The sequence below is a fragment of the Sarcophilus harrisii genome, chromosome 1 (assembly GCF_902635505.1).
Source record: "Sarcophilus harrisii chromosome 1, mSarHar1.11, whole genome shotgun sequence".
NCBI classification, from domain to species: Eukaryota; Metazoa; Chordata; class Mammalia; order Dasyuromorphia; family Dasyuridae; genus Sarcophilus; species Sarcophilus harrisii.
The window spans coordinates 650,524,354-650,549,044 of record NC_045426.1 but is presented as its reverse complement, the minus strand read 5'-3'; the positions used below and the strand labels follow the sequence as shown (position 1 = coordinate 650,549,044).

Sequence of the window (24,691 nt, the reverse complement as noted above, 5' to 3'; positions counted from 1 at the left end):
AATATATATATTATGCATATGTATTCAGATATTGTTCAGTTGTGTCCAGCTTTTTATGACCTAATGTGCCATAGCCCCACTATCTCTGGACATCTGTCCATGTTCATATTCATAGTTTCCATGACACTATCCATTTATCTCTGCTATTCTCTTTTCCTTTTGCCTTCCAATTTTCCCAATGTCAGTGTCTTCCAATGAGTATTTAAACTTCAGCTTCAGTACTTGACCTTCCAGTGAATAGCCTGAATTAATTTCCTTAAGTATTTACAAATTTAATCTCCTTGCCATCTAAAGGATTCTCAAAAGTTTTCTCCAACACCACAATTCGAAGTGTCAGTTCTGTGACACTTAATTTTCCTTATAATCTCTTACAATCATATATTGGTATTGAAAAAAACCATAGCTTTGAGTATAAAGATCTATTTTTTTAGTATGCTGTCTAGATTTGCAATAGCCTTCCTTTTAAGAAGCAAGCATCTTTTAATTTCATGGCCGGAGTCACCATCTACAGTAATCTTTGAGCTCAATAATACAAAATCTGATATTGCTTCCATTTCTTCCTCCTCTATTTGCCATGAAGTGATAGGACCAGGAGTCATGGTCTTAGTTTTGTTGTTGATTTAATGTCAAGCTTCAGGCCAGTGAAGTATATATGTATATATGTGTACTTTATATATATATCATATAAAGTATATGTGTGTGCATGAATATGTGTGTGAGGATATATATACACTTAGAAAGAGGGATAGTTACAGTTACAGATATAACCATGGAGCAGCATGGAGCTACAAAAAGAATGCTAGATTCAGAATCAAAGGTTCTCAATTGAAATCCCAGCTCTACTACTTATAAAACAAATAACCCTAAACTTAAATAACCCTACCTCTAGGGTTATCAAATCCTATACAAGCCCCTTCTTCTTTGGGGGGGCGAGGTTTCTTTATGTGCAAAATATATAGAATTAGAAGTTGGACTGTGTGACCTCTAAGCGACTTTTCAGCTCTAGATAAATGATCCCAATCATTTTATATTTTAAAGCCTGACAAGGCCATTGGCAATAATCCTGAGTCTGTTATAGGGGATTAACTGTGTGCAGCTGGGACATGGATATGAAAGAGATAATTAGACCCATGATCATTGATAGATTCCCATTCTGTCGCTTTGCCTAGGTAAACATAACTCAAGACATTCCAGAATCCATTGAATGTGGTAAGAAATTTCTGGTGGAGTTGTGAATTGATCCAACCATTTCTGAGAGTAGTTTGGAACTATGTCCAAAAGCTATAAAACTGTACATATCCTTTGATCCAGCAGCACCACCACTGGGTCTGCCATCCAAAAAGATAATAAAAAATGATAAAGGACCCACATGTACAAAAATGTTTATTGCAGCTTTCTTTGTGGTGGCAAAGAACTGGAAATTGAGAGGATGTGCATCAATTGGGAAACAGTTGAACAAATAGTGGTATATGAATGTAATGGAATATTATGTTCTATAAGAAACGGTGAGCAGGCAGGTTTCAGAAGACTCTGGAAAGACTTATATGAATTGATGCTGAATGAAGTGAACAGAACCAGGTGAACATTGTACATAAAAACAACAACATTGTCTGAATGATCAACTTTGATAGACTTTGCTCTTCTCAGCAATACAATTCTAAAAGACTCACAATGGAAAATGCTATCCACATTTAGAGAAAAAACTATGGAGTCTGAATGCAGATAAAAGCATATTATTTTCACTTTTCTGCTTTTTCCCCCTTTTTCATGGTTTTTCCCTTTTATTCTGATTCTTCTTTCACAACATGACTAATATGGGGCGGGGGCAGAGGGAGAGGAGGGGGAAGAGATATCTTTCTTCACCTATTCTTCAAAGGTTGGTTCAGTTCTGCTCAGCCTCTTGAGTGGACTTAGAGAAGTCACACCAGCTCAGTGACTTGGTTCAATTTTATGTTTTCCCTCATCCAAGAGACTCTATAACACCAAGAGACTTCTTTGAAGCTCAGTCCATATTGGATCAAGCAGAGATTCTTGGAGCAAAGCAAACCCTTGATCTGAAAGCAAGCCTAAACCCCTAGCTCAAACTCCTAGTGATGGTTTTCAGCTGCATGATGACCTAACAAGGCATCAAGGCTATGAGAACTAAGTGTTAAGGCCCAAAGTGAACCTCTCCCCCATACTTTGATCCTACTCACCTCATAGTGGGCTTAGCTCAGGGCTCATTGTCACATTATGGAATATTCTGACCCAAATGCTGGTCCTTGAAATTAAATTGATATCCATCTTACTGGATATGGCTGAATCAGGTATTGTAGGGAAGAAATCAGTGACCACAGATTTGTCATAGCAATCTGAGGCCCTTGGCAAGCAAAGAGTTGGGACAGGACCATTTTCTGGGAGGGAAAGTTTCTACCCTAAATCTGAACACTCATCTTAGAAGAATAAGTCCTGGGTCTAACCCACAACTTCACTTAAGAAAATCAACAAGTAGATTTCCCCTCACAAATCCAATATGTGGCGATATCACAATTTGCATCATTCCATTGACCATCTGGGAGCAAGAAGCCACAGTCTTCATTGAATTTATTATTGGGCTCTCCATCTTTCCAGAAGCTAGAGAAAAGAGAGAATAGTAAAAACAATAAAGGTATTCATGTTTAGTGACCCTAAACTTCAGAACTAAATTTTCTTGATGAGCACTTCTATCATCTCCTGCTCCAATTTACTCTTCCTAGCTCTTGTCCTTCCTCTTGAGTACTGCATAATTCTATCTCAGATCACTTATTCTCTCCCACTTGAGAAGCACAGTGGTGGTATGATAGACTCCAGGTCAGGAATATCTGAATTCAAATCCTTAGATACTTACTATGTGACTCTAGGCGAGTCAGTTAACATTTATCTGCTTCTGTCGCCTCATTTGTAAAATGAGAATTATAAAATCCTCCACCTCTCAGGATTTGTAAGGATCCAAACAGATATTTTTAAAGTACTTTGCAAATCTTCAAGTGCTATATAAATACCAGTTATTAGAGCTAAAAGAGATCTGTATCAGCCCAAGGCTGAACAGGAATCCCTTTGTACAATATCTACAATTAGTAGTAGTCATGCAGCTTTTGATGATATCCATTGGTAGAGTCTAGGAATTTCACCAGACATACCAAGATAATTCATCCCACTTTGGAGCAGTCTAATTGTTAGGAAAATTTCCCTTAATTCAAGTGGAAATCTGTCTCTCTCAAACTAATTTATTCTTCTCCCTTCTCCTCCTCTTCCTCCTCCTACTCTTTCTCCTCCCCTAATTCGCTCAAAATATTGCTTCTAGGAAGGATAATTTTTTTTAACAGGAAGTCATTGTCAGAACTCCCCTAAGTTTTGGTTGTCTTGAAAGGGTTATCCCCATTCTATTAACCTTATTTACTAAGTATCTCCTTTGTTCCCAGCTTTGCATCATGCTCTGTGTCAGCAAGGATAATATTGGCTCTTCATTCTGGTGTTTAAAGCCTCTCACAATCTGGCTTCAGTCTTAGTTGTCATTTCTTCACATTGCTCCCCTTCAGGCAAACTACATACTTTTTCAAATGGGAAGACAAGCCATCACCTGAATTAATCTTGCCTTCTTTAACTCTTCTGTATCTGATGCATCCTCCATCCCTGAAATGCACTTCCTACTCAACAAATTGATGGACTAATCAACTTTGCAAATACAAAGTCTTTTTGTATATATTTTGCATTCACTTATCTGTATACTTGTTTTCCTCAAAATTCTTCTATCCACACAATCTGGCTCCATTGCAGGAGAGGTAGAAACCTTGGAGACAACAGAACTTGCCTTAAAATAAGAGAAGAACCATCCAGCCATTGCCACTTCCCTTCCGTTTCTCTGTCAGTCAGCCCCAGCCAATAGGTCCGGAATAAGCTACGGGCCTGGGTCACAAAGTTCTGGAAGTAGAAATCTGGATGAGCCAAGAGCCAGAGCATTGGATCAAAAGTATTATCCCATCTTCCCTTCCTGATGCTCTAACCACCTTCATTCATTGGTTCTGTTTCAAGAAAATGCTTTTGAGAATTTCCCAAGCCAGTTTTGGACTCCCCTTAACATAGTAACTCAGCACTGCCAGCAGTGCCTGTACACTCCCTTTTATTCCTCTGTCTACATGATGGATCACAATTCCCTTGGCAGCAACTACACTGGATCCTCCAATTTGTATGGTTTTGTGGTTTCTAACATGTCTCTTGACAATAACAAAAATGAAGATGCTTTATTATAACCAGAAGATTGCTTTTGCAGAAGAATCTCAGTCAAAACTGAAGGAGCTTTCAAAGACAAACAATGCTTCATCTTGGGTTCTTTCAATCTTAAAAAAAAAAAAAGCCTATTTAGATAACTATATTTTTAATATAGTGAGATACATAATTATTTTTCATTTAATTAGGACCAATATTTTTTCAAAAACATATGGGCTGTTTGGTATCTGAAAGACATTGCTGATAATGAGATTGAATTAAGTTTCTCTTCAATCTTCTTCAGATTCCACCCAACCTTACAAGGAATTTAATATAAGGAGGGGAATCTCATTGTGCTTGACACAGGTATAGGTAGAGATAAATTCTTTGATTAGATAGACTAGGTTAGATAGGTAGATTAAATTAGAAGTAAGTGTCATATCCAAGTAAAATTCCTCCTAGAATCTCATTAGAATAAATCACTCTCATTAATTGTTAATGAATCAAATTTGATGGTCATCTTCACAATACCCACTCTTCCAAGGGTAGATAAACTATGAATCTAGTATCATGGCAACTGAGAGTGTCATTGACCCATTTATTGGTAATATGCTAGCATTATTAATAAAATGATTAAGTACTCAGAAATTATCTCAAACTTTTTAAACATGACAATAATTTCCTTTGTAATGTAAATAATTTTATTTTATGCATTTACAAACATTATTAAGAGAAGGGGGTCTTAGAACGTTTCCAGATTGCCAAAAGAGTTTATGATATCAAAAAGGTTAAGAATTCCTGATCTAGACCAATACCATCTATTTAAAAAAGAAGGCAAACAAGTCCAGATTATTCACTTGAGGTCATACAGCTTCTTAGCAGCATCTTTTGTTATTTCCATTCTATATCACTAGACCTCTTAAATCTCTTTAAAAAGAGGATGGCTTTATAATAAGCTATTAAAGAAATCAAATACCTAAATAAAAGTTGGTACCTGCTCCATTCATTACTAGCCATTTATTCTTATCTTTAATCTTATTCAAAGGTCCTGGTTAGATTTTTCCTTTGGAATTCATCTCCTTTCCCTAAATAAAAATGAACACTCTTCCCAAGGTTCTGTGACTTCAAAACAAGTTTTCATCAAAAGCCTTTACATATGGTTTTTAACTACCAATGAGTTTCCATCTTTTCTTTTTTTTTTTTTTAATTAACCCCAGAAGGCATCTAAAAGATAGTAACTCTGTGAAATGAGCAGGACCAGGAGATCATTATATACTTCAACAACAATACTAGATGATGACTAGTCCTGATGGATCAGGCCATCCTCAGCAACAAGATCAACCAAATCATTTCTAATGGAGCAGTAATGAACTGAACTAACTATACCCAGAAAAAGAACTCTGGGAGATGACTAAAAACCATTACATTGAATTCCCAGTCCCTATATTTATGCACACCTGCATCTTTGATTTCCTTCACAAGCTAATTGTACAATAATTCAGAGTCTGATTCTTTTTGTACAGCAAAATAATGTTTTGGTCATGTATACTTATTGTGTATCTAAGTTATATTTTAATATATTTAACATCTACTGGTCATCCTGCCATTTAGGGGAGGGGGTGGGGGGGGGGGTAAGAGGTGAAAAATTGGGAACAAGAGGTTTGGCAATTGTTAATGCTGTAAAGTTACCCATGTATATATCCTGTAAATTAAAGGCTATTAAATAAAAAAAAAAAATAAAAATAAAAAAAAAAAATAAAAGATAGTAACTCTGGTTCCATAATACTTTAAGGTTGATGAAATATTTTCTTCACAACTATCCCATCAGAAGCTAAGAACTACAATTGAAGTTCTAGGTTATGACTCCAAACCCACAGGTCGTTCTTTTACTATTTTTTTTCCTTACCAAGAAGTTAATTAGTACTTACTATCTTTCAGGCATGTTCCTGAAATATTACTTCATTTTATCCTCATGACATTAGGAGATTGATTATTATCCCCTTTTTTACAAATAAAGAAACTGAGATAATAGTCAAGTGACTTGCCCTGGGTCACACAGCTAGTAAATATATGAGGCTAGATTTAAACATAAACCTTCCTGGTTTCAATGCTTTATTCATTATACTGCTTTACTGAGGTAGCATAGTGGACTTGATGGGGTGAATGGACTCCAGCAAAATATATATATATATGTTTCATACACACACTATATATAGTATCTAAGTGAGCCCCTATGAGAAACAAATTGATCAGGTGGAATTATCTTGCACGAACAGAATTATCTTGTATAGACAGAGCTATCCAGTACTGACACACACTGTGACCTCATACAATATGGAGGTTAAGCTATAAACCTCACCTCCGAGGCTATCTTATATAAATAGGACAACTATGGCCATGAGTGATGCACACAATTAGCAAAGTTAGCACACCTTGCTCTGAGCCCTTTCCCCTAAAAGGTCCCACCCCTCCCCTTATTAATTGTGAGTTCCACTAGAGAACTTGCCCACCTTATAAACTCCCCACCTTCATGACTTCTTGTACCTCATCAGATCCAGACAAGATCTGGATTTGAATACCCCATCTGTGACATTCATGGGTGACACTGGGCAAATCATTTAACTTCTTTAGGCCTCAATTTCTCTACTTATAAAATTGGAATAATGGTAACCTCAGATAGTTTGGGGACTCAAATAAGATTTTTGTTGTCATTTTCCAGTCCTATTCAGTTTTGGGTAACCCTATTTGGGGTTGAGTTAGACATTAAATAACTTGTCCCAATCAATGAGGGTCAGAACAAAAACTGAAATCCACATCTAGTGACTCCCAATCCAGAATTTGTTTCACTATATCAGTATATACACCCCTGGAAAATCAAAAGGTCTGGTCCCTACCTAAAATACTTCCCTATTCCCAATTACCCCAGCCCCTGGAATGGCTCACCTGTTCCTCAGTGCTGCTGATGATAACCAGATGAGAGTAATTCTCCAAGCAAAATATACTGGCAGCATCCCAACTCTTGGTTACTGTTGAGAAGAAGTAGCAGCTGTTCCCAAAAAGAAGCCAATTCTTTGGACAGGACTTTCTGGCACAGTCTGGAGGACAAGATGATGCCATCTGTAGGTCATTCTTGAACCCCAGCCAAAGTGGTATTGTTATGCTAAAGTTCCCTTTTAGTAGGGTGACCAGTTCCTCCAATTGTCCTATTTCATTATTCTGCCTTAGGTTATAACCCGTCCCTTCTCAATGTTTGAGATAAAGGTTTTATAGACATTCCTTAATGTTTGACAAGATAAAGGTTTATCCATTTTAGATGTCATTAGAATATCAGTGACCTCTCTCTATTAGGTTATCTCCACCTAGTACCTCCATTATGTCATTGTTCTTGTTATTCCATAAAAAGCTTGCTGCCCCAATACTGGGGGCTAAACTCTTTGAGATGATAGTCTCGTCTAGCCCTGGGATCAACATGGATCCATTGGTCCCAGTATTTCTCTCCATTTAATAAATTATTGAATTGGTCTCTAATCTCTGTCTTGCTCAGTTTCTTTGGCATTACATTTGGAGGCCCCCCAACGAGATAATTAGAAAATGAGCAAGATTAGAGATAAGAGACTTTCCGGTCTCTGCTTTGGGTAGGGTGGCTGCGAATCTGAATTCTTGGCCTGGAAAGGTTGGATCCTCCTGGATTTTTTTCCAGAGCCTCCGGGAAAGAGAGCAGTTTCGAGCCACAATAGCCTGATGGTAGACAACCCCATTTTGGCCAGGAGGGAGTAAGTCCAATCTGATTTGTTTTTGTCTGTCTGTGTTAGCATCTGGATTCTCACAAAATTAGAATACACTTGCTCATGCTAACACCTGGGTTCTCAGTAGCCCACTACTTCTCAGTAGTGTGGAAATAGTGCTTGTAGTTGGCTTGGTTGATTAGTGTCTAATCGGATGCGGTTGTAACTTTTGGGGTGCCTTTTTTTGGGGGGTACCAATTGGTTTGGTTGATTAGTGTCTAACTAGACGCAGTTGTCACTTTTGGGGTGCCCTTTTTGGTGGTACCAGTTGGTTTGGGTAGTTTGGTTGATTAGTAGCTAACTGGACACTGTTGTCACTTTTGGGTACCCTTTTCTTGGGGTACTGGTTGGTTTGGTTGATTAGTGACTAACTGGATGCGGTTGTCACTTGGGGTGCCCTTTTGGGGGTACCATTTGCTTGGTTGATGAGTGGCCTACTGGACGCGGGGGTCACTACTGGAGTGTGAAATACGGAACTCTGGACAAAGTTCTTCCCTTATCGTGTGGTGGACTCTGCAGTCATCAAGACTACAGTTGTTGTTTGGAGCTCTTAGGAGCTCTGGCACAATTCTTCAGGAATTGCCGCAGCTCTATCTCTAAGAAGAGATGCGAGGGAGGCTGCAAAGATTTGGAAAACTAAGTTTTTACCTGTCCACAATCTAGACAATCCGCTGCCTCAAAATAAAAAAAAAAAAAAAAAAATCTTTTCCTGGAGCAGATGCTTTGCTTGAGGAAACTCTGTCCAAAAAATCTTTTCCAGAGACAAAGGCCCATCTTTTGCATCTCAATGCATTTCTAGGAGAGGTCCTCCCCAGCCCTAGCTCTGGCCTCTCCTCCCACTTCTTCCATGGAGTGGGGTGTATATACATTTGAAAACAATACTCGGTTTCCCTGCTTGGGTCATCCTCTGTTAGTTAGAGCAATGCCTGCCCCTTCCGCTTTTGCATGCTCAGGGGGCTATCTACAAAGACTGGGGATTTTAAAACGCCATTTGATTTGGCTTTAATGTTAGGGTCCTCCTGAATGTTGTAATTGTGCAGTCTAAGTGTGATCAGTGTTCTGTATGTCTTGTATGTTATTAGACAGTCTAGTTGTGCTCTGTGTCCTGTGTGATTTTTGTCTGTGTTAAATTGTTTGTAATTTGTTTGTCTGTTTTGTTAACTTAAGAGCTCTGTTAAATTTAAGAACAATGATCAAATTTGGGAATTGGTTATTTCAATATTGAACCCCAGCTGGTGAAAACATTTGATTAGGAATTTAAAGATGATTCTAAATTTGGGAAATGAATTGGTTATCCTTAAGTATAATATCTTAAAGGAACAATAGCTTGTTAAAGAAGTTCTATTAACTTGCCTGAAAGAGGGCATGTGCCTCTAATTTTGTCTAAAGTATGTAACAAGGACTTTTCTGAAAGCTTCATCCCTGGCCAAGCTGGGCTTAGGAGAAGTCCATTGGGAATAATGGCCACATGGGGCCAGAAGGAGAGAAAGAAGCTATGTTGTTTTATTATTTGAAATGAGATAGAAATGGATTATATGCTTTAAATCCAGCTCTGCTGGACATGTAGGTTTTATGGAATTCCCCCATCCACCCACTGATTTCTGCTACTATAAATGTTGGGTGGGGTAGGGATCTTTTGTAAAACTTTAAATTCGCCCCTCACTGCTGCTCCTTCAGCTATAGGAGCATTTAGTTATCCTGGAGTGAAATTTAGTTCGACTTCGCTCCCCACCCTTGTCTCTTTGGAAGTGAAGTTGGGGGAAGGGTAGTCACATGGAATCCTATTCTCCCCCCTCCCTCTAAACTGTTCCAGACATTTTTTTTAATCAAGTTGTAGCTACCTGGTTCTTGGTTAAAAGCAGCAAACTGATAAAGTTATGGTAAATATCTGTTTAGGATTTGTTACTAGAGGTAAAATATCTTGGGTTTGTAATTAATATGTCACTGCATTTTTTCCTCCTGTAACTGATTTCTATAATCAGAGCAATGGTCAATAAGAAATTGTTAATTCAATTATGTCATACCTTGCTGTTTCCAATCTGGTCATCAGTAATCATTATATCCTAAATACTTGAGCAAATAAGTATTTGGTCTAGTCATCTATTGGTTACTAGATATTGTGTCTGGATATTCAAATTTTTTTAAGGTTTTTAACTAATGAGAGGCCACATCTTGTAGCAGTCCTTGTGGACCAGTCTTTCTATCTCAGACTGCCCTAATTTTTCTTTGTTAGATTTGTTTTTATTTCTAGGTTTGGTCAAATTGCAGCTATATTGACTTGCTTCTGGGACCTAGATCAACCTTTGCTTGTCAGCACGCCACACTACAGACCCACCCCTCTTGCTGACATCGTCCCTATTCAGCAGGAAAAAGCAATTGAAAGCCATCGTCCACTTTTCCTGATGTAATGTGGACTGATATGGGGGAGTGGGAAAATGGTTGACTTGTTAGAATTGTAACTGTATTACTATGCTTTGTTTAAGACTTGGGATGGAAATTGTTAAACTAGTGTAACGATAGTCGTTATGTTGGAGGGACTTTTAGTCTGTTATGTATATGCATATGTATATGATAATTCCTTTCCAAAAGAAAAAAGGGAGGAGAAGAAATAGGAAATTGGGAAAACTGGTGTATTTCCTTAGGCACGTCTGCCTTATCTCCTGCTAGTTCAGATTTAATTGGAAGTCCTTTACTCCTTGCTTAAATTTACTAGACTATGATTTGCTGGTTGTGCTTTAACCCTGAAATCCCTTATTCTGTTGGAATTGCCCTGGCAGACTCAGTTTTGGGGGATTCTTTTTTAGAAACAACCAGAAATTGGATACCTGTCTTGGAACTGGCAGTCTCTCTGAGATGTTTCTCCACTCCTGTTATCCCAGGTCCTTAATTACTATTTCAACATACTTAAAAGGACCTTGTTGATATCGAGGCCTCTAAAAGTTTGGGGTTTGCCTGCCTTGGCCTAACTGTGCATAATCTACTCAGAAATCTGTATTCTAGTGGCAGCCCTGCTTGTTCCTCTGGGCAGGACAGATAGAGCTGCTCCAAGCCTCACCCTCCTCCCCTGGAGCCGGCCCTCTGAATGGGCAACACAACTGCCTTGAGCCTGCTGCTCTGTAAGCAGAGGCCGAGTCATCCACAAATGACCACAGCTGTCCATATGCTCCCCAACTGCAGAGAATCTGATAATTGATTGTCAGAAATAATTGAAATAAGGAATTTTGTGTATTGCTGATTAACTCTGGGAGTTATCAGAGAGAGACTTGACCTTGCCATAAGTCCTTGCATTGGTCTAGCTTTATTTTGATTTTTATTTGGTCTATTTATTTCACATAGGATTGTTCAAATTGTGGTGCTAAGGTCTTCTAGAGGAAGGTAATTCAAAGATTTGAATAGTTCCAAGAGAAAGAGTGGGGAATGTTATGCTAAAGTTCCCTTTTAAAGGGGTGACCAGTTCCTCCAATTGTCCTATTTCATTATTCTGCCTTAGGTTATAACCATCCCCTCTCAATATTTGAGATAAAGGTTTTATAGACATTCCTTAATGTTTGACAAGATAAAGGTTTATCCATTTTAGATGTCATTAGAATATCAGTAACCTCTCTCTATTAGGTTATCCCTACCTAGTACCTCCATTATGTCATTGTTCTTGTTATTCCATAAAAAGCTCGCTGCCCCAATATGTGGGGCTAGACTCTTTGAGATGATAGTCTCGTCTAGCCCTAGATCAACATGGATCCATTGGTCCCAGTATTTCTCTCCATTTAATAAATTATTGAATTGGTCTCTAATCTCTGTCTTGCTCAGTTTCTTCAGCATTACAGTATCAGTAACAGCACCAGACGATTTAGGGTGAGGAGGGTCCTTAAAGATGAAATTGTCTAATTGCTGGGCCATGAGGAGGGGTCATGCTGTTGTCTCTGAAAGAGCTCAGGTTCACACAGTCTACAGCCCAAGCAAGCACACTTATTATATTTGGGGTAATGCACCTTCAGACTGTTCTCCTCAAGGGAGGCAGCAGCTACCCAGCAGAGTAAGGTGAGGGCTGATATTGAGAAGGGAGAGTGAGAAAGAACAGGAGAATTGGGCAACACAAAAAAAAATTGGATAATCTTAGATTAGATAAGCATGGGGAAAAAAATCTCCGTGAATAGATATATTTCAGATAGGATATGCATGGGAAAGTGCTTTTGTTCTAATGAAGTCAAAGAGAGAGACAAAGGGGAAGAAGAGAGGGAGGGAAAGAGGGAGAGAGACAGAGACAGAGGCAGAGAGGGAGAGAGGAAAGGCAGGAGACAGAGAGAAAAAGAGAAAGAAAAAGAGAGGGTTGGGGAGAGAGAGAGAAAGAAAAAGAGATGGAGAGAGAGAATCAGGTATTGCAACTAGATATTCATGGAAAAAAGATAAAAAGTCATTTTGTTCTAATAAGGTCCATGAGAGAGAGAGTCAGGTATTGGGGCTGGGAGAGCAGCTAAGATTCCATCACCATTACCTTATTTTACAGATGAGGAAATAGAGGCCTGTGAGGGCCGAGTTAGTACCCTGGATGCCTTAGAATCAGCCAGAGTCAGTATAAGCAAAAGTCTTTGGTCTTTATTCTTGGTCTTTAGGGGTCAAAGTCAAGGGAATGGACACAGGATCTCCACAACCTTTCTTTTCCTCGTCTATCACCAAAATGACTCTGGCTTGTCTTACTCCACCCCCTAGTGCCTCCTACAATTCTCTGTATATACCAAAAGATCGAGCTAGCACAGAATAGTGGGAAGGGCCATTTTCCAAGCATAAGCTAATAGAGTACTGTCCAATGGGTAATTAGTACTCGGTTGTCTGAATCCAGTGTACCTACTCAAAGTTTCAGCCCTTTACAGAGGCCCAAAGAAGTAAAGGGACCTTGTCCAAGATCACACAATTAATAACTAAGAGTCTGAACCGAAATACAGAGCCTCTGATCCCTAATCCAGCATTCTTTCTTCTATATCACAATGCTTTCATGCTTCCATCTTTTTTTCCCCTTAATTTGGTCTCAGCAATCTTTTCTCACCAATTATATCTCGAAGTTCAGTTATGGTTCGGTTGGTGTCATCTCGGATTCGATCAATGTACTTCCTTAGTCCAACCAGATCCCTTGGTCCAGTCACTGAAAATATGGACAACATTCTGATGAGCAGAGTTTCATACCAAAAGCTCTGCATTCCCTTTTTGCCATCCCCACAAAAGGCAATAGATCTACATATAGCTCCTTCAAACCCAGTTTTGCTCATTCTCATGGCTTCATATCCTTTTATGTAATAATCATCATCCTCATCTCTATAGCACCACAGAGTTTATAAGACACCTTATGTCTCTCTCTTTTTCACTTAATAGTATTTTGGTTTTTTCCAATTATGTGTAAAGATAGTCTTCAACATTCATCTTTTTAAGATTTTGAGTTCCAAGCTTTTTTCTCTCCTTCCCTTTCCTCCCCTCTCCCCAAGTCATCAGGCAATCCGATATAGCTTATACCTGTACAATCATTTTAAACATATTTCCATATTAGGAATGGTATGAAAGAAAAATCAGAACAAAAGGGAAGAATCACAAGAAAAAAAAGCAAACAACAAAAAAAGGAGAAAATAATATGCTTCAGGAGATGACTAAAAACCATTACATTGAATTCCCAATCCCTATATTTTTGCCTGCCTGCATTTTGAATTTCCTTCACAGGCTAATTGTACAATATTTCAGAGTCTGATTCTTTTTGTACAGCAAAATAACGGTTTGGTCATGTATACTTATTGTGCATCTAATTTATATTTTAATATATTTAACATCTACTGGTCATCCTGCCATCTTGGGGAGGGAGTGGGAGGAAGGAGGGGAAAAATTGGAACAAGAGGTTTGGCAATTGTCAATGCTGTAAAGTTACCCATACATATAACCTGTAAATAAAAGGCTATTAAATAAAAAAAAGAAAAAATAATAATAATATGCTTCAATCTTCATTCAGTCTCCATAGTTTTTTCTCTGGATTCGGATAGCACTTTCCATCCAAAGTCTGGGGAATTGTTTTAAATCTGTATTGCTGAGAAGAGCTAAGTCTGTCTTAGTTGATCATCACACAATTTTGCTGTTACTGTGTACAATGTTCTCCTGATTCTGCTCACTTCACTCAACATCAGTTCATGTAAGTCTTCCCAGGCTTTTCTGAAACCAGCCTGCTCATCATTTCTTATAGAACAATAATATTCCATTATACTTATGTACCACAACTTATTCCCCAATTGATCCTCTCATTTTCCAATTCCTTACCACCATAAAAAAGAGCTACTACAAACATTTTTGCATAGGTGGGACCTTTCCCTTCTTTTATGATCTCTTTGGGGTATAAACCCAGTAGTGAGACTGCTGGATCAGAGGGTATGCAGAGTTTTGTAGTCCTTTGGACATAGTTCTAAATTGCTCTACAGGATGACTGGCTTAATTCACAACTCCACCAACAATGCACGGACATCTTATATCTCTAATCTCACATGAACTTCACATTTTCTTGGTGAGGCTTGTAATATATTCCAAAAGCACAGAATGTTGGAAAAGCAAGAGAACTCAGTGATCAGTCTAACATATACATGGAAAAAAAATCCTCACTTTAACATGCCTGACATCTGGCTTCTGTTGGAAGACCCGCAGAAAAAGGGAAAGCAATCCATCCATTTTTGTAGATCTCTAAAATGTTACATGTTTTTCTTGACATTGTGCCCAAAACTGTCTCTTAGTCACTTCTACCCACTGCCCTGGTTTCCATCCTCTGGGAGGGGCAGAATGTGCCTAATCCATATTCTACATTATAGCTATTCAAATGCTATTTTCATTCATGTCTCCCCAGAAATGTTATTTCTCTATTCCAGGTTATTCATCCCCAGTTTCTTCAAATGATTCTCATATGAGGATGACTTTCAGGCTCTTCACTAACTCTCCTGGCTGCCCTCTTCTGGACATTCTCTGGCTTATCAATGTCCTTCCTAAACTGTAGCACCTAGAACTGAACTCAGTACTGTCCCATCCCTCTCTAATGCAACCCAAAAGCAGATAATCTTTTCTGATTGCTAAATCATAACTACCTTGAAATCCACTAATCTCCCCCAAAAATTTTTTTCAGACAAACTGCGGTACAGCAATATCTCCTCAATTCTCAATTTATTTAGTTGATTTCTGAACCCAAGAGTAAGACTTCACATTGATCTCTACTGAATTTGATACTATCAGATTCAGCTTCATCATGCTCTAGCTCAGAAGTTGTCAGTATGGTCCATTGGACTTCTGGGAGTCCTTGACACCTTTTCAGGAGGCCTATAAGGTCAAACCTATTTTCATATGTTATTTGTCTTTTTCACTCTCACTGTCTTAAGAGAACGTGATCAATGAATTAAAAATGTAACTACCAACAAAAAGACTGAGTTAGTATTGCATCTATAGAATCAACTTCTCAAGTTCAAAGAAAAATAGCTATAATTATCTCAAATGGCTATTAAAAATACTCCTCTCTTTTCCAACTACATACCTGGTGAGGCTGAATTTTCTTCATATGCTTTAGCCAGAGCATCTTATCACAATAATTTGAATGCAGAACCGATTTGAAAACCAAGCTTTTATTAAGCAGTCATGAAAGAGAATTACAAAACGTAAATCAATTCCATTTTTCTCACTAAGTTCATGTTTTAGAAAATATATTTTTTTAAATTTTAAAACATTATTTTAACATATTGGATTTTTATCATTATTTTAAATGAATTAATATTTTTAAATTTAGCTATTTCAATTTCTACATGACAAATAGTGACAGATATATTCCACGTAAACAAAAGTTCTTTGGGGAAGCTCTTTAATTTTTTAAAATATAAATGGGTTCTAATACTAAAAGGTCTGTTAACTACTGTTCTAGCTAGTCAGGAATGCCTCTGTCATATAAGGTATGATCTCTCTCATCAAAGACAAGACTTGTCATCTGCAAATCTGTCATATAAGGTATGATCTCTCTCATCAAAGGCAAGACTTGTCATCTGCAAATTTGATGAGCAGGACATCTAACCTATTTTGTAAATGAAGAGACTTAAGACTGGTTAAGTAGTTTCCTAAAGGCCATAGAGCTAATACAGTATATAGTCAGAATTCTCACTCAACTTTCCCAAATCCCAAGTCCAGTGGTCTTCCATTATGTCCACACTGAAGAATACACATCTTCCTTCTTGTGGCACATTGATAGTTCAATGGAATGGAAGTCAGGAAAATCTGGTTTCAAATCTTGCCTTAGACACTTATTGACCACGATAAGTCACTTAACTGAGTCCTGGTTTCCTTACATGTAAAATGGATGAGAAAAGCATGACCTCACAGGTTTGTTATAAGGATCAAGTGAAGTTATGTGTGTAAAAGTTCTTAACAAAACAAAAAGTGCTATATAGATGCTAGTTATTACTATCCCTCTTCAACACTCACTCTTTCTGGAAGGTCCTTCCCCACTCCTTTGTAGCCTTCTATGGATGAATGGAACTAGAGCAGAGATAAAGAGCAAAGAACCTTCTGCATGACTCTTGCCTTCTCCTCAGTCATTCCCTCTCTCTTGCTTGACTAACTGAAGGTGTTCCTTGCTCCCAGCTCCCCACCTTCTTCCCTCAATTGTTGTGGCCATTTATTCCTCTTCTAATTAATTATCTTCCAATTAAATGAGGAAAAATGGCCTTATTGAGAAGGGGACACAGGGCTCAAGGGTTAGCAATCAGGAGGATCACTTCTCTGACTGTAGGCTTGCATTTCTCTTGACCCTGCCTTCTCTGGATAAAGCATCTTCAGTGTTGGAAACCAAACAATAGCAGACAAGGTTAAATGATTTGCCCAAAGTCACAGAACTAGAAGCTGGATTTGAACTCATGAAGATGAGTTCCTGATTCTAAGCCCAGTGCTCTATTCACTGCATTACCTAGCTACCCATGATACATATTGGGCATTTCAAAAATGCTTATTTCCTTCCTTCCTTTTCTCACATTATCCCAACTTTTACTCCAGCCAAACTCTGTCCCCCCAAATACATTCTATACTCTTCCACTTTTGTGCCTTTGTTAATAATTCCCTTCTTCCCAATCTTCATCTGTTTAACTAGCAGTTATCCTTTAAAGGTCAACTCAAACACCATCTCCTCCAAGGAGCAATGTTCCCTATATACACATATCAACTTTGTTTTGCCCCTCTCAATGACATTTATCATATGATTGTGTGTAGTATAGCTCAAAACTCCTTAAACTTTGGGTTGTGACCCCATAAAGGGTCAAGTAACTGAAAGTGGAAGTCAGAAAAAAAGTCAGAAGGTCAAAGTGATCAGCGGAGCAACTGAACTTCCTTCCCCTTGACAAACCATTCAATCAAGACACAGAGAATAGAAGGCCAAAGTTAAGTTTTTTAGACAGTCTGTAAACCTAGATGGAAATAGGATGGAGGCAACTAGAAGGAAAGTCTGAAGTCACTTCCATCCCTCCAGTCATTCAAGTTCAAAACCCAAGGCTTATCTCAACTCTTTCCATTCCTTCAGACCTGTAACTAGTCAGTTGCCAATCGATTCTGCTTCCATTTTTCCTATACTGTCCTTTTCTCTCCAGTCACACAGTCACCATCCTAGTTTATCTGAACTGCTGCAATAACCAACCCTTAGAAATCCCTGCCTTAAGTCTTTCTAATCTATCTTTCATGTAGCTGCCAAAGTAATATTTCTAGAGCATAAGTTCTCAAACATCTCATTCTGCCCAATAAATCCCAGCAGCTCCCTGTTATGTTTACAGCCAAATATAGATTCTTCTGCTTGGCATCTAAAGCTCTTTACAACTTAGTTCCAACCTAATTTTCTAATTTTGTTACACATTACATCCCTTCACCCATTATAATCTAATCAAACTGATCTTCCCTCTGTTTCTCCATCATGGTACTTTATTTCCATCTCCGTAACTTTGCATAGATCATGCCTGGAATGAACTGTCTCCTCAAATCTACTCCTTAGAATCCCTAGTTTCATTCAAAACTTAGTTCAAATATCACCTAAAAATAGCTTTTTCTGAAAGCTTTTTCTGATCCCTTCCCCTTTCTACTGATATCTCTTGCCCTCTCTCTACCACTACCATCCTCTTCAAAAAAAAATTATCTGATATCTATTTTGTATATATCTGTTTATATCATCTAATATCAACTTTATATATTTCTACATATTATACATATTGTCTTCCCCTACAGAATATAAACTCCTTGAAGGCAGAGGTTGTTTCCTTAATGTCTTTATGTGCCCATTGCTTAACATGGTACCTGATTTATAACGTGTACTTAAGAAATCCTTAGTGACCAATTGCCTGCTTGACTCATGATCATGCATTATCCACTATATTTGTTGAAAGGTTGCTATCTTCAGTTCTTCTAATATCATCTGATCTGGGGGAAAAAACTATATGAATTCCCACTCATCACAGAATTTGGAATAGGAGACCTGTGTCAGACTACCAAAGGAATCCATCAATGACACATACACAAAAGCTTGTTCTAGCTTGTCAATGTCTTTCCTAAAGCAAGCCCCAAACTGAACACAACATTCCAAACAAAACCAGAACTATCATCTTCCTTATTCTGGACCCCTCACTTCTTTTAAAGCAGGATAGGATAGGGAAGGCATTTTTGGCTACCAAATCACACTTGATGACTTAAATTAAACTTGCCTTCGACTAAAATCACCAGATATTTTTTTCAGAAAAAAAAAACTGTTATTTAGCTGTAATTCCCCCATCCTTTGTGAGACTAATTTCTTGAATCCAAGTATAGAATTTTACATTTATCCCTAATGAAAAGGATCTCATTCATTTTGGCCTACTATTAATGTTGCATCTCGGAGAATAAAGACTCAATGTGGATCAAAGAATAGTTTTTTAACTTTTTGTTGTTATTTGCTTGTGGTTTTTTTCTTTCTCGTGGTTTTTCTTTTACTTTTGATCTGATGTCATAGCATGACGATTATGGAAATATTTGGAAGAATTGCACATGTTTAACCTATATCAGATTGCTTGCTGTCTTGGGGAAGGGGGAAGAAGAGAGGGAAAAAAATTTGGAACACAAGGTTTTGTAAAGATGAATGATGAAAACTTATCTTTGCGTGTATTTGGAAAAATAAAATACTATTTTTAAAAAGAATCAAATGAAAAATTATATGAAAAAAATTTTTGTATCTCAGTTCTGGCATTCAGTGGATTGGCTGTCCCTTCCTAGTTTCGTTCAACTCAGTAAGCATGCTAACCATGCCTTCATCCAAATCACTTATAAAAATTAGGGCCTACAATTCCATGATAAAAATAGCATAGGATCCTGTGATTTGAAGCCAGAAAAGATTTTAAAGATCATTATTTTAAACCTTAGGAAACTGAGACTTTAAAAGGTTAAGTGATTTGGCCAAAATTACACAGATACAAAGTAGATACAAGAGTTAAGCCTAAATCTTATGATTCCATATCTAATCCTTTCCCCCCTAAACCACATTTTGTTTCTGAGCCTCAATTTCCATATTTGTAAAACTGGGTTATTGGCATTTGTTCTATCTACCCCACAAAGCTATTGGAAGAAAAACATTTCACAAGCCACAAGTTATAAAAATATGAGTTGTTGCTATTGTAAATATTCTCTACCTCCCTTGACTCTTACATTCTTCTCTGCTTCTCTGGAATGAGACTAGTTCCCTTGTATTGCATTCAGTTAGCTCTCTATGTTCATGTTACAAATCATACTCACACTTCATCAAGGTCACAGCAAGGCTTGTCACTCCCAGAAGCAATGATATCCCCACCAGTATACAAAAACACACTGTCATTTTCTCCTTCCGACTGAACTGGGGGATCTTTCTTTTCTGGCTGGACTCAAGCTTCTGGGTGAGTTGGGATCCTTGGCTGAGCTGAGATACCTGAGTGAACTGAAATCCTTGATTGGAATGGATCATTTGGCTGGGCTGGGGCATCTGGATGAGCTGGGGTACCTGGCTGGGCTGAAACTCCTGAATGGGCTGGGGATTGGGAGCAGCTGTAAAGAGCAAAAGACACCAAAACTTGAGACAAAAGAGAGATGATTCCTCAAACCTTTCCTGAAAAGAGAAGGAAGGAATCATAGGATCATATTTATTCCAGAGATAGAAAAGACTTTAGAGACCATCTGATGCAGGATATCTTAACCTGGAATTCATAGATTCCAACAGCCTTGTGAATAGATTTCAGGGAATCTGTGCACTTAGATTTTTTAAATTACACTTTGTTTTTATTGAATTCTAATTGAAAATTGGTACCTTCTTCAATTATTTTTTTAAAAATGCACAGGGGGGCACAATGGGTAGAGCACCAGTCCTGAAGTCAGGAGGATCTGAGTTGAAATCTGGCCTCAGACACTTGACACTTCCTAGCTGTGTGACCCTGGGCAAGTCACTTAACTCCAATTGCCTCAGTAAAAAGCAAAAAAAAAAAAAAAAAAAAAAAAAATACACACACGACCATACATTATATGAAAAAGGATCCCCAGGTTTCACTAAGTGTCAAAGGGATCCAGGACAGAAAAAAAAAAAAAAAAAAAAAGTTGAATACTCTTATTTACAAATGAGAAAACTGTAGTTCAGAAAGTTTAAAGAGGTTTTCCTTAGTCGTGATATAGATAAGATACCAGAACACAAATAGGTTTAAAAAGAATGCTTAACAGAAGCAAAAGAATGATATGCACAGTGACTACACCACAATGAAAACATCACCTCAAGGCAGCTGGATTCAGATTTTTAAATGCAATGAACCATTTTGCTTCCAGAAAACATATGACATGACTGACATGCATCCCTCCTCTTAGGGGAGAAGTGAGATTACAGCTACAAGATTTGGGCTACATTGTCAGGCTTAGTTGCTTTGCAGATTTCTTACATTTCACTGATTCTCTGTTGTAAAAGAAAATCCAATGGGTTTGAATTAATGAGAAGAAATGGGTATCATTTTTTTCAGGAATAATTTTTTGGAATGAAATGTGAAAAGAAATGAAGTTTGGCAGAGAGAGGTCCTGAACTAATGACTCAAAATGCTCCAATGATATAATATCCTTCCCAAGCAAAAGGGATCCTAAGAGCATCTCTTTCTAGGGAATGACAATTTAGCAGAAAAGGGCAATGACAGGAACTCTTCTTTCCTTGGTTTTGCATCTAGTCTCTGAGGTTCTATAGCTAAGTCAGCTTTGACTAATTTCTTCATTCAATAAACATTTACTAAGTTTCCACACTGTATTCCAGATAATAGTTCATGACTAAGAATATTGCACTTGATTTCTAGGATCCTTGAGCTTTATAAGTGTTGGAGAAACTCAAGAACTTCAGGTGCCAGGTCTTCTGAATGTGGAACAGAGTCCACCAGGAAATCAGGACTCACCCATCTGGGATAGTTGATAGGCAGGGGAGTTCAGGTGCAAGCCTATGGAAGAGAAAAGTGACTGTGTCACCCAAGAAAGCAAACCCACACTAAATCCCACCTGTCCCCTCCCCCAAACTTCAATTATAGATTTAGAAAGTTTAATATATAGAAAGTCTAATCTCTGCGTTTTACAAATGAGAAAATTTGGGCCCAGATAAATTAAATGGCTTGCCCATGGTCCCACAAGAAGAATCTGAGAAAGGATTTGAATCCAGATCTTCCTGATTCTGAAGCCAGAGTTATAATGCTCTTTTTGATCAGAATGGGCAGAACACAGGGAACAGAGGGCTCTAAAGTGAGGTCAGAGAAGAGCCTAAGGGTAGGGGGAAAGGGCAGGGAAGGCCTCAAGGATGTTTCTGATACTTATATACATACTTCTCTGCAGAGACCATTGAGACTTACCCATCTGGGGAAGTGTGGGACAGTTCACAACTGCAGGACTCAAGCCTAGAAAAAAGAGAGTTGCCTGGGACAAAGCTTTAAGTGGAAGAGAAGATAGGAAAAAAAAAAAAATGGGTCAGGGTCTCACCTGCTGCTTGTGGGGACTTGCTGGGAAGTGCTGGTTTCATTATTTTCTTCCCTGGGCATGAGAGAGACAGATAATAGTAAAATCTGTGAGCTGAAAGAGCACTCAGACCACTAATCTCATCTACACATAAGCAATATCCTCTACAGCAAGACTTCTTAAACTTTTTCTACTCCTGATCCCTTTTCACTAGAGAAATTTTTATATGACCCTAGGTATATAAGTATATAAAATAGGTATGCAAATCAAACATTTATGATAATAAATCATAAATCAATTTATTTTAAGGCAAGTATTTGGTATACATATAATTTTATCATTTATTAAAGATGAAAGCAAGTTTGTATACTAATGAGATGGATGTGCTTGCTTATATTTACATAAGCAATTAAATCTTGGTGGAATATCTGATACCTTTTACTGTTGCCACATTATTGTGACCCCCCTTCCTCCCCCCTGCAATATGGGATCTTGACCCACAGTTTAAGAAATTTTGCTCTACAGCAAGCTATCCAACCTCCTCTTGAATACTTCCAGTGATGGAGAACTGATTACCTCCTGAGGCTGTCTATCCTATTATTAAATAGCTTTCATTGACAGGAAGTACTTTTTATGTGAAACCAAAATCTGTAACCTCACACCATTGCTCCTGATTCTGTCTTCTTGGGCTAAGCAGAATCCTTATCACTCTTCAGTACAAGAGCTTGTGAATTCTTTTTCTCTTCTTTTCTTTTCTTTTTAACCTGTGAATTCTTGGACACAATGATCATGTTTCCACTAAATTTTCTCTTCTCCAAGAAAACAACTTTGGTCCAATGTGTATTGGTGGTAATTCTTTTCTTAGGTGTGGGTACCTTCTAACTCTGAAATTCTGTGATTCTTTGATTCTATGAAATTATATAGTCTGGTCTCAAGTTCTTTCTTTGGGAATCAAGAAACCAGGACCAGCCCCCTCCTGCTTACTTTGTGTCACTCAGTCTTTGCTGAGTTGCTGAACCCTACTCCCATTCCCAAAACACTTCCCAAATCAGCTCACCTGCTCGGGGAGGTCTTGGGGGAACTATTGAACCTAAGGGAGACAGTATAAAGTTATTAGTTTGTCATTTAAGAGGCATTCAGATTAAGTCAAAAAGACTTGAATTCAAACCCTGTCTCAGACATTTATTATCTATATGATCCTGGACAAGTCATTTTACCTTTTTTGATTTCCATTTCCTCATCTGTAAAATGAGAAGTTGAATTTGATATCCCCCTATGGTCTCTTTCAGTTCTAATTCTATAAAACAACCTGATTTGGTCTACCTCCCTACTAGCTTATTTCTTCTCCATTTCCTTCTCCTCAGAGTAGAATTCTCTATTCCCTAAATCAGCCATATCAAATGGAGGGGGGAGGGAAAAGCCACATATGACACTTAAGAGCCCAACCAGATTAAAATATAATTGGAAAATATTTAGCAAAATCAATAAAACTTTAATAAGACTTAGATAACATTACATTTTAAAACCCAGTCAATATGTAGCCCATCAGAATCCTTATGTACAGATTACTGGCCCCCATTTCTGTTTGAGATTGACACCGCTGCCCTAGACCAGCCTCTGCAAGCTTCCTCTGGCCCCAAGACCAAGTATCCAGAGCCAGATCTCCAAAAGTGTGCCCACTGATGTGGGCAGTAGTGTGGGGAAGAGGTGGGGAACAGGGGAGGCAAGGCTAGAGAAGGGTCTTTGGGTATACCTTCCTCCCTGGGGGTACATGGAGGCCCAGCCTACAAAGACTTCTTCTCCCATTCCTGATTAGTCCTCAGCTGGTCAGTTAATGGAAGAGAAAATTAAGGATTTAAAATCAGATCCCAGCTCTGATAGGTTCTGACTTTGGGAATGGGGCCAATTTCTTCCCCTTTTTAAACATTTTCCCATCTCTAAAGTGAAGGACTCAGACTAGTTGATGTCCAAGGTCTCTGACAAGCCTAAATTATCTGATTCACTAACAATTGAGGTTGGGATAGGGTGGTGAGAAGTCTTCCTTTAGACAATACCCCTGTATTCCTTACCTCTTAGCCATCCCAGTCTGCTACCTGGACGTGGAAACTTCCTGGTCCCTGGCTCAGGAGGAAGGTCTTCTTCAGTTGGAGCCATGTTCTCATAATCATCCCCTTCTGTGTTCTCAGTTACTCCTTCCAAAAAAAAAAAAAAAATTTCCACTCATGAATATTGCTCCTCTGACAGCCAGAGCAGATGTGAGAACTGAGCTGGGACATAACAGTGCTCCAAACTCCCATATCAACTTTTGTCATCCCCAACTTCCACTCCAAACATTCCTCCCTAGCATCCATCCCCAGGTCCACCTTTTGCCCCACAACCCTATTTCAGATGAAGGCACTATATAGCCCAAACTATTGACATAACACTCCCACAGCCACGATGTCCCCTAACCTCCACACAAAACCTGCCTGAAAATCATACCTGCTTGTCCCCTGAACAGGAAATTTTTATACATACTAGGGAAAGACATCCCTGTCTACAGCCTGGAAGGAGAGGAGCCAGGATACCTCTGCTGCTCAGTTCTTGAGTCGTTCAGACTCAAGTCTCATCCTCCTTACCTTCCAGTTCCCATATAACCACGCGCTAAGACCCACCTTTTCTCAGTTCCCTCTTTGTCACGGGGGGCAAGAACATGC

General features: G+C 38.4%; 1 protein-coding gene across 2 annotated transcripts; it reads right to left on the bottom strand.

The window, feature by feature from the left end:
* Positions 1-1,776: 1,776 nt before the first annotated feature.
* On the bottom strand, positions 1,777-24,614 carry CLEC17A (C-type lectin domain containing 17A). 2 transcript variants are annotated; one of them, XM_031947711.1, is made up of 11 exons: positions 24,477-24,614; positions 24,065-24,187; positions 23,053-23,085; positions 22,020-22,070; positions 21,893-21,937; positions 21,449-21,490; positions 19,794-20,078; positions 13,051-13,146; positions 7,168-7,319; positions 3,830-3,939; positions 1,777-2,613 (listed from the first exon to the last, which is right to left on the bottom strand). In XM_031947711.1, the coding sequence occupies exons 1-11, from the start codon at positions 24,523-24,525 to the stop codon at positions 2,481-2,483; spliced, it is 1,119 nt and encodes a 372-aa protein (XP_031803571.1). In that variant the 5' UTR covers positions 24,526-24,614; the 3' UTR covers positions 1,777-2,480. The 2 variants fall into 2 exon arrangements, with proteins under 2 accessions (XP_031803571.1, XP_031803570.1); XM_031947710.1 differs by having other exon boundaries at positions 1,777-3,939; positions 24,513-24,614.
* Positions 24,615-24,691: the final 77 nt, after the last annotated feature.

Bases quoted from the DNA above. Each gene is read 5' to 3' on its own strand.
- CLEC17A (XM_031947711.1), bottom strand. From the start codon at position 24,525: ATGTCTTTCCCTAGTATGTATAAAAATTTCCTGTTCAGGGGACAAGCA. The intron at 23,086-24,064 runs GTAAGGAATACA...TGTCTCCCTTAG, and splicing joins CAGACTGGGATGGCTAAGAG to GTTCAATAGTTCCCCCAAGA. The intron at 21,938-22,019 runs GTGAGACCCTGA...TCTTTTTTCTAG, and splicing joins CAAGTCCCCACAAGCAGCAG to GCTTGAGTCCTGCAGTTGTG.